At 39.6% G+C, this 10,885-nt stretch overlaps 1 protein-coding gene across 3 annotated transcripts in view; it reads right to left on the bottom strand.

The window, feature by feature from the left end:
* Positions 1-1,276: 1,276 nt before the first annotated feature.
* wscd2 (WSC domain containing 2) overlaps positions 1,277-10,885 on the bottom strand; it is a 40,324-nt gene continuing 30,715 nt past the window's right edge. For all 3 annotated transcript variants that reach the window (XM_042422364.1, XM_042422363.1, XM_042422365.1), the window contains 6 exons: positions 10,242-10,426; positions 7,869-7,990; positions 7,609-7,783; positions 6,535-6,699; positions 6,231-6,431; positions 1,277-3,171 (listed from right to left, as the gene is read on the bottom strand). In XM_042422364.1, the coding sequence (XP_042278298.1) occupies positions 2,819-3,171; positions 6,231-6,431; positions 6,535-6,699; positions 7,609-7,783; positions 7,869-7,990; positions 10,242-10,426 (1,201 nt within the window). In that variant the 3' untranslated portion in view covers positions 1,277-2,818. The remainder of the gene's footprint in view (positions 3,172-6,230; positions 6,432-6,534; positions 6,700-7,608; positions 7,784-7,868; positions 7,991-10,241; positions 10,427-10,885) is intronic.

Genomic DNA, 10,885 nt, shown 5'->3' with positions numbered 1-10,885 from the left:
CAGTTATGCTTCATGACACTTATGTTTTAAATATTCATTTTAAGTATTACTTTACAATATAATTACCTACTGTTTTGTCGCTGATTCTCACAACTTAGTGGTAGTTACCACCAGTCAATTCCTGTAAAATGTGACTGTTGACACGTCTTGATTACTTCTCGGTCTACTCGCATGTCTGCGTTTTACAGGAAATCTAAGGTGTGAAAAAGTGGACCACAAGAGCATTGTGTGGCCCATATAACACACAAACACACTCACACACACACACAGCCGTGGGGACAAATTATAATTATAATATTTTAACGATTTTAAACCATTTTAAACCATTTTCAACCATTTTAAACAAAGTAAAACCTGCATTCTTTAGTTCCATGTATTATGGTGTGTAAATAATAATTGATTTATAGGAATATTCAAGCATTTTGTACTGCACTTTCATAAAGTTGAGGAACTCACCAGAGATAGATTTTTTTTAAAAAAAGGCCCAGATATCCTGATTTTTAGTACCGAGTATGGGTCAAGCTGCAAAGAGACTGGATCGTAAATTTTTCATAATTCCACCTCCCATCAAACCTTTTCAAATTCTACTTTTAGTATCAAGTTATAACTGAGGTAACTCTGATTACATCACTATGACATCACCAGGGTTATTTTCCTTGAGCTACAGAAGACATTAAACAACTGTTTTCACAGGCTGAGTTGTGATGAGTGCCCCTTTAAATGTTCTGTGGTTTGGTGAATTTGAATTAATGCTTGTCATTCCTGCAGACACACTGTGAAATCTGTTTAATAGTAGATAATATGCTTCTTTAATAGCCAAAATACAGAATTACCTTTGTAACCCAGATAGCAAAATTGCTGTGGCCCAGATCCGACCAACACCCAACACTTTCGGCACTTTCATCCGGCCCACGTACCACGTGGAATGATGGTGCTTGGGTGGTCCGCTCCTGTTTCCCAGATCTGGGCCACAACCAAGCCATATGTCAACCAAGAACAAACCAGATAAACCAGAACTGGCCCACATCCAGAATACACATACCTGTGAGCACCGCATCTTTGCTAAAAAAGGCCCACATTTGATTTGGGATATTTGGGCATTTGCTATTTCTAATGTGGGCCATTTCAGACTGACAACCATTTCGTCCGGCCCAGAAGAAGGCCAGCAGTGCCGCATCATTGCCTGAAGTGGCCCACTTCAATATGCTATCTGGGAATTGCCTTAAAATTTCCTCTATTTTTCATTTTCATTTGTAAAAAGTGATCATAGACATCATTTAATTTACTCATTTATTGGGTCATATCACATTACATTCATTCCATAGAAAATACATTCAGATGTGACACCTATGTTCAAGTGCCGGCTTGTCAATGAAAGCAAGAGCCAATAAAGTTTAAAGCATGTGTTAAAAATAGAAACAACTTCTCCTGTTTGCGTCTTGCAATACAAATATTTTTGATGTGTCAGCACACACTATAAAAATATATTTATATATTATACTGAAAATGGAAGTCAGTTTATGTTTCCTGGCTCTTAGTCACCAGTGTTTTTATTCATTTATATATTCATGTCTTTATTTATTTATATACTCGTTCATTTTTAAGCATGTAGCATACTGTAGCGCATTGAGTACCATTATAAGACGTGCTGCTTTATAAAATAGGAGCAGAATTTTTCACACTCTTGTGGACCTTTGAGATTTTTTTTTAAATCATGAAGAGTAAAAGTATCACTAGCTTTACTGTGTTGTAGCTCTTATTACAACAAAGCATTAAAAAAAACAAAAAAAAACAGTTTTCACATTCAGTATGATTAACTGTCATAAAATAAATCTAAAACCATTACTACTACTAAAGGAAACCTCCAATCTAAAACACAAGTCAGAGTGTAATGCCTAATTCCTTGGTGATCTTTGGGGGCAAGTGTTGCACGGCAAAGTGCTTTTTGGATTTCTGCATCGAGTCCAGTGTTAAGAAAACAACTTCAAAACCAAATTAGTCAACATGTGCACTGCACACCAGAGATAAATAAATGCTGCAGAGATAAATCCTCTTCTCTCCTTCAGTCAGTGCCTTCAAGAGGGATTATTCATCTTCTTGAATATGAGGAGCTGAGAATTGAGTTCCTTACATCTTCATCATCAAAAACATAATTTCTCTTACATACAGTAAGTTGAATAACTTCCAAAAACTTGGAAACAAACAGTATCATCATCAGGTAGTTATAGCCTGCATATTGCATTTTTCCCTCCAACAAAGGGCTCAGATTTTGAAGTTTTCAGAGAACTTCATGTATAAAATAGTATTGTTCTGTAACTGTTAGCAGCAGAAAATTTTAATGTTTTGATTTTTTTCACTTTTGCACAAAATAAGCTCGTATCATACACTTAACAGTATGCTATTACATCTTTTGGATGACATGTTTTTCCACTGGCAACAAAGCACCCAGCACAGTCAGAAGTGCCTCTCTGTGGTCACAGCTTTTGTACCTTCTTCATGTTAAGGCATGTGCACATGCCCACACAGCACATGTGCATAGAGCGAGATAAGAAGTGCTTTTCATTCAGCCAAATAAAAAAAAGCCTCTTCTATTAACACATGGAGCCATTATTACCTAAGTTGAACAAAAAATGAAAAAAATGTGAATAAAAAATGAATATAGAAGGAGAGAGACTGATTTCTTCCCACTATAGCGTCAACCTATGTTGAAAAAAATTGAAAATACAATTTGGGTGATGCAATCCTACAAAATATGGTGCAGAGTCTGTTGACAGAACAGTCCAATTAAAAGGGAAACAAGGGGATCACATACTGTATATCATCTTGGCATGTATTCGTCTGGAACTCCAGACATCTTTCTTTTCTTCAAGGCAGCGTCTACTGTTCTGATCAGTTCATTGATGCTAGCTCGCATTTCAGGAGTGTACGGGTCATATTCAAGTTTGCGTAGCCCTGACCGCTTGAAGTTGCCATCCTTCTGGCCCTCGACGCAAAGCAGACGGTCCTCAGAAACCTTCAGACCCAAAAACTGGACCATCCCCTTGAGCTGGGAGAACAGGTCCCTCTTCAGACCCTCAAAGTGGACCACGTGGACGCTCTTCCCGTAATGGAGCCAGTCCAAGGTGTGGGACGCCCACCAAGGAGCGTAGTTCTTCACAAACTCGGGCCACTCTGCAGGGCGAATGAGAGTACAGAAAATAAATAAACAAGGACGTGTGTTTGGCAATGCACCAAATAAATTTAAATATGGGGGACAGAACTCACTCAGCTTTTCTTACTGATGAAATCAAGTCGCAAATTTATCAAACTTCTAAGAATTAAACTTGAGAATGATCTAAACAGCCAACTTAGAAGTAAATTGTTCTTAGCTAAAACTGAAAAATAAGACACATTTACCAATATTAATTAAGTGAAGTGTAAGAGTTTTTTTTCCTTTCGGCAAAGTGACATCAGACAGACAGACAAATGGAAAAAAATTAGAGAAGGGATTACATGAAGATCTTATGAAAGTGACTGCAAGTTGCAAGGCTTAATTGTTGTTGTTTACACCTCTCATAAATGAAAAAAGGTGTAACATCCTATGAAACACGTGTTCGGAGATGAACGCCTACAAGAAGTGAGCAGCTGTAAAAGGAAGTGTCTTTGCAATGCAGCCATCTAAGACACTAACAGACCTCTAGAGTGCTCTTAAATATAGATCTGCAATCTTAAATCAATATAAATTTGCCACAATTGCTTTTAGTGAGTAGAAAAGTTTAAAAAATACAGGCTCCTATCTTAAAACAAAGCATTATTGAAAAGCAAAAATGATGGTAAATAAGATAAGTGACAAACTTAAAAGTCACGAAGGGAAATGAAATGAAGGGGAAGTGAGAGTCAAGATAGCCAAACATTGATGTCATTTAGCTTGAGAGGTCTGGAGACAGCCTGGCAGGACACATGAAGTCATTTCTGAAATGTATGGATGGTAAAGTCGGACATTCTTGATCATCTCTAAAACTGCACACTCACTGTAGGGCTCTTCTTTTGCAGATTCATCTGCTTTTTATTCACTGATAATCTACTGGTCCATAAAAGCACCGGCTGGCTGGAGCTGTGCTGCATTAGCACGCATCTTTACGGTGAGGAGAGCATGTCGTTAAAGTTTAAAGCCTGCTGAGTTTGCAAGCGCCGTCTCAGAAACCAATGTGAGAGGCAACTTTAGTAACACAGTGGACATAATATTATATACTGCATACTGCAACACAACCAGCTGTATAGAAACACAGGAACTGCATCTCTGATGGCATTATTTTCTCTTCCTATCAGGCTTTTTCAAGAAAGCAGAGCTTAAAATAAGAAGGCCAAAATAATCGCAGCTCTCCCCCGAACATCTTGTTCTGCTAATGTTTCACTGAATCTCTAATCTAGCTGACGTACTTCTCTGTTCTTGGAATTCTGACACCAGAATAAAGGGGTTTGTGTACAAGCCTTTCACACTGGAAAATAACACACTGTACTTTGGAAAATGACAAGCCCTCAAAAATAAGTTACACTTGCCCCTGAGTTGACTTTATGGAGCTGCACTGGTAGCTATCAGTGTCTGTAACATCATCTGAGCCCCACAGTCTCCCTCTGCAGAGGTGAATGCATCAAATCGTACATGTGGCGCCCCGTACACAATGTCACACTGACTCTCAAACTGGGAGCTTCTCTCTGTATTCGATGTGGCAGCTGTCAAAAAGCCCTTCTCTTACTGATGTCACCGCATCATTACCCCACCAACAGAAGGAATAAACTTGCATTGGAAACGGCAGGCCAAATGTGCTGATGCTTACACAAAGAGAGACAACTGCTGGGTCGGCAATTCTCCAGCCTCTGGAAAATCGATTAAACCTCAGAGAAAGTCAGAGAGACGATACGCGGACCAGACAAAACCAGTTGCCATGGTTACAAAGACATAGTTGGGTGGGTGGACGTACTGAGGGAAGAGGAATATGCATGAAATATAAAGATATTTTAGCAAGGTGCATACAATCTGGCCTTAATTTAATGGCTACTGGACTCAAAGGTCTAACCTCTTCGATTTTGTAATGGACGATGACCTCTTATTGAAACATCTTTTATTCATTAAGTCGACGCAATAGGAAATTAACTTGAATAAACTGTGCTGACAAATGATCAAATGGTTACACAATGCAGTGTGACACACTGGGAGCTAGACAAAATTTCCACTGCACAACAAAATGGACAAATAAAGACTGCAAAAAAAATCACTGCATACACATACATCTTAATACAATTTATATTCTATCAATAAGAATAGAAATCAAGCAGCTATTAATTCTTTCAGAAATTCAAGAAAGGGGGGATTTCTTGTACTTGTTAAACATAATCTTTGTAAAAGTCATTATTATTTATATATTCTTGAATGCACTGTACCATAAAGGACCTGTGCACAAAGCTGTTCCCACATGCCAGCAGCTTCCTTAAGTGTCTTATCAGCACAACTGGGAAGATTTATATGAAAATTCTAGACATCTTCTCCACACGTAAGACACACACACACACACACACACACACATAAACATTTTCTAATCTGGATGAGAGCTTGAGGAACAGGCTGGTTTTACCAAGTCACACAACTCATGATCACAATGAACCAGAGTGACGGAGGTTGTGTTCGGTTGGTTAATCGTTTCATTTCTCATTTCTGAGAACTAGCACGAAGACTGCTGCTGATCTGATGTTAAAAATGTGTTCTTCGGCCACATTGGCCAATGTGGTCAACACCACCAAAAAAGCCCTCAGTTTTTGCTCATTTCCTCCATTTCCTTCCATTTCCAGTTCGCTGGTAGTTTGTTATTCTCTCTATTTTCTGAGTAAAGATTCAAAATATAACAGAGTATAAATATTAACCTCCTTCTGTGAAATTTCAATGAAGGGGTTCAATGGCTGATGAAGTAACCTCAGACAGAGGACAGAGATGCAGCGAACCTTCAGTCACAATCAGTTTGTCCTAAAGCAGGATGGATTTTGGCAAAATGCTCACAAACTCTTACGCTTTTAATCTAAAAAGACTGTTATCTATATACCCTATTGTGCTTGCAGTAACTTCAAATATTTTCCACTTTTTTGAAGGCTTTTAACAGATTTTACATGTACTCAAACAGCACATAAAAGTCTTTGTATTTGCTTGAATTATGATTACAGGATGCATTGTTAAATACAATGTAAAATATTATAGCTACCTTTCCCTCTCCAGTGAGCCTGGGAGGCAAATCCAATGTGTCCTCCATATTTGCGGTTAAACTCTGCCATGAGAGCTTTGTAAGGGTTTCGGATCATGAGGATGCTGGAGTCGAAGGCTTCAATCTCCTTCCTGCCGCTCTCATGTGTCTTAATGCAGATAGTCCTCCCACTCCGCCAGTGGTCCCTCTCCCCTTTAAATCCTGTGAAACGATGACACCCCACAAACATTTAATCCCCAGAGGTGCAATGATGAGTGAATGTGTTTTGGTTTTTTTATCATGTCAGATAAACGTTAAAGCCTACCTTTATTGTAAAGGGAGCCATCGAAGTAATAGCTGCCAGTGTAGAAGCCAGTGGCGAGCTCTATGAGGTGGCGAGCCCAGGTGTTGCCGGCTCCAGGGAAACTGGCGAGGGCCACCAGCTGTTTGGCGTGAGTGGGGAGGAAGTGTCGGTCCATGCAGCGGTTATCTGAAAAAAAAGGACAAAGACCAACAGCCTATATTATTGATTTGTTGCATGTATAGATTTACGGATAAATTCTACAGTGACAAACACGATCTGTGCTTTGAAATGTGGGGTGAAAGACAGTCAAGTATGACTGATTGAACAAGTTGTTCGACAGCAGAAGAGGAAGAAAGAAAAAGAATTGTTGTGTTGAAACATTGAAAACTGGTACAAAGACATTTCACATCATTAGAGAAAGAGTCAAATACTGTGAAACAGACACATACTGGTGTTTTTTTATTGTGGGTAGCTTGGCTAATCTCTCTGTACTAATGGTAAACTCGTTTGTTCAGCTGCAGAAACCTGAGGTAAAAATAGATGACGGGAAGAATTAGAAGTTCACTTCCCTCTGCAACTTGTTTATGTTTTTGTTTTGTTTTTTTTTGCTATATGTCTCCTTTTTTGTTTACTGGCTCCAGCATTTTTGCTGATCCCAGCCACAGCTGTCTGGTAAACTGAGGAAACGCTGCCCACAATGACGCATTCAGCACACTGATGGCGAACTGATCCTTGACTTTTGGGTTTGATAAAAATACTTGGGAATAAAACAAACCTCATAATGATAAATCAGCTGATATTTGTTTGTTTTTTACCTCACATAAACATACATGAAAAATATTTTTTAAAGACCCATCATAAAGATATGTCTGGGGCAGAAATACAACAAAAATATATAAAACTTCAATTAAAATATATATATACAGTATATACTAGTTAGGTTCTAGTACACACACACAGGTATGAAAAACAGAACAAGTCAAACACAGGATAGAGTCACTGTGACCATGCTCATATGTATTTCCTGGACACAGCGTTTAGTTTCCTGACATGTGTCTCATTGCAATGTGCTACAATGAGCCACCAAACTTTTACCTGGAACCTGCGTCTGGTACACAACAAAGTACTCGTCGTTCCCACAGCTCTCGAACTCTTCCCCGTGGCAGTGGTGGAGACACATTTTCTCATCCTCCGGCTCATGAAGGGAAAAGAGAGGAGTCGGGAAGCCGCAGTGACATCGATCTCCAGCCAGGACAGCCAGCGACTTCTCCTGAAACACAGCTGCCATTACACACTGAAGACACATTTATACATGCCACTGACTGTACAATGCATGAATACACACATCCCCTCACCCTCTCCGTGCACATGTCGACACACTTGTCCACAGACATGTTTTGGATGACCGCGCTGAAAGGAAGCGCCAAAGTCACATTGTCTGGCTTGTGGAAACACCCCTTAAAAATGGCGCTGCCATCTGAAACAGACAAATCAGTGTTACTCACAAACAGGGCAAAAAAACACAATATACCCCAGTTTTATGGTTACTGAACACAGTTTCCATCAGTTTGGCCTCTATCCACTGACCCCTGATGATGAGATCCCACTGGGACAACCCCCCCAGTCTATTGAGGCCCTGGTCTGAACCAATACCATCACTCACATCCCTGCAGTGTGTTGATGACCTTTAACCCCGGGCCCTTTCACTGTACATTTCAGTCCGTCTGTGAGATAATGTTTAAAAAAAAAAACAGCCTGAAAAGAGAACTGAATCATATCTGAAGTGTTAATCACAGTGTGTTGGCAGGCTGTGATGTGAGCACCATTACTTTCCTAGAGATTTGAAAACCACTGTTTTAAATCACATTAAACATAAACATCCATTTTACTTTTATTTTATCCTGTCAACATGTCAGCCACGCTGACATACGTATGAGACTGTCTCCGCTGTCAATGGACTGTTAAGCATTAATAAGGAAGGAAGGAAACCAAAAAGCTTTTTACTGTGACAGATACCATGATGAAGACAGCTTGCTTGCTCAAACATCGCTGAATAAAATATGCAAATGGGGCAATGTGTCTGCAGTATTCATTTCTATTTAAGTTCAGGCTGCCAATACCAGTACCTCACCAAGACTGGAGCTCATGTCTGCTTTCCTTTACTGAAGGCATTAACTCTCAAATCTATGCGCCTTTAAAACAAGGTACCTCTTTGCAAATCAGCTCTAGCCATGTGAGCGCACCTAATGTTTTATTTATTTTTGACCTTTTTCTCTGACTAAAAGTTACATTTTTAATGTCATGTCCATTTTTCTCCTCATTTCCCTACAGTATATCTTAAGTGCATCCTCTTTCTGTAATCTTTCTTTGCCCTTGCAAGTGGCATTGCTTTTTAAGTTGTACTGACATACATTTTTTGTGCTCTGTTGACTGGTGTATATGTGGCATCCAAACATGTATCACAAACAAGGTCTTGAGAAGCAAATAATAGATCATTAACACAAATATGCAGCAGATGAAACATTATCCTTCTGCTTTGCTAACATATAGATGGAAGCAAAGGAAATTAATTCAGAATAATATATATGCGTGATTGGAATTTAAGTTAACATTTACTGAAAACTGGATCGTGTGACCACGATGGTACTCAAGTGGCAAAAAACGCAAAACAGCCACTTCGACACATTTTCTGCGTTTCCTCTTTGATGATCTCAGTAGGAAACACATGATGGGAATCGGGGTAAGAGGTGAAAACACAAACACGAAGAGCTTACTCAGTTGTCTGATAGATTGCAAACAGAAGGGGGAAAAGCAGAAATGAAAATAATAATAAACAAACAGAACTGAACCAAAAAAAGAACTGGACCAAGAAAAGTAAGATTATTAAACTCTATAGATGTGTATACTAACTATCCAACACTTGCATACTACCAGATTATTTCTCAGAAAGAAAGGAAAAGTGAAATGACGAAGGCAACGATGGTTTTGAAAAGGTACTTCACTTTGTAGCTGGGACTTTCTTAAAAATCACAGCAATAGTACCAAAGAAAGAACTAAACCATTTCACACTATGAAACAGGAAATGAGGTCCCTTCCCTTTTTCTAATAATTCCTTTGTTCACTTCAGTTTTCCAGTAGCAGGCAGCGAGTATTTTAGATGCAGACCACGGCAGGCTGAGAGAGGCAGGTACTGTAGCACAGCTATCCCAGGAGGGAGGCTAACACAACAGAGCAGTCTGCTCCCGACTGTGGCATTAACCCAAAATTAAACAAATATTTTCCCTCAAAACAGCCAGGCTTGCTACATTTCTGCATCAAAACAGCATGTTTGTACCTCAGTGGATACTGTCAAGTATACAGTATCCTCAGATCTGCTCAGGCTTTTTCAGTACATGGACATAAGTTTTGCAAATCATTCAATGTTCAATTATACAATTCAATATTTCTGTTTTTTTACCTCTGCAAAGAAGAGGGTGACAGTAATTGCAGACATACAATATATGCATAATATATATAGCACTGAACCAGTCAAACATTTAGACACACCTTCCCATTCCCTTGAATGAGAAAGTGTGTCCAAACTTTTGACTGGTATTGTATATGCATGCCCGTGCTCTCTTGGGTTTACTTGATAGCCCTGTGGCTGTCAGTGTGTGTGAAGACCAGCACGTGGTTCCTATGAAGCCCAGGAGAGTTCTTTTGTTGTTGTTGTTGAGTGTCAGACTCACAGCGGCGCGCTGACTCCTGGCTCAGCTCCAGCCTATAGATGGACAGTCGGTTGGCTCCTCCGCACAGGTTGCTCTTCTCTCCTTTACACTCCATGTTGCACTCACTCTCCGAACAGTTGGGCGCCTGGATCTTGTGGCCACAGTAGCACTCTGCTCCAAACTCCAGACCTGCATACATGTAACCTCTGGACAGAGAGAGGAACAAAGGATTGGCATCATTAGCAAAGACAGAGAGGTTCGAGTGAATGATCTGAGCCTTCATTATGTGTCTTAATCCTTGACAGGCCAATACAGATTATTATGTAGATATAATCAATAAAAAACAAATGAATGAAGATGAGAACACATCCAAACATTACTCTGGAATAACATCTCTCTTTGTTGATTGAAGATGAGAATAGTTATATGTGCTGTAAAGTTTGAATCCAATTATAAATGACTGCAGCACATTTTCAAACTGAATCCATCACACAAAACCTCCTCTCTCTGCTACAGACCGCTTTCTGCTGCCTCACAGAGGATGCCACTCCCACGATGCCTTTCGGATGCAATTAGACGTCTAACACACCCCTCACACCAGACAAATCCCCTGGGCTGTCAATCAAATCCAAACCTTTGTGTGCTGCTACGTGCTGTTGCCCCTC

This window comes from Thunnus maccoyii, chromosome 9 (genome assembly GCF_910596095.1).
Source record: "Thunnus maccoyii chromosome 9, fThuMac1.1, whole genome shotgun sequence".
NCBI lineage: Eukaryota > Metazoa > Chordata > Actinopteri > Scombriformes > Scombridae > Thunnus > Thunnus maccoyii.
This window is presented reverse-complemented; position numbering and strand designations above follow the sequence as displayed.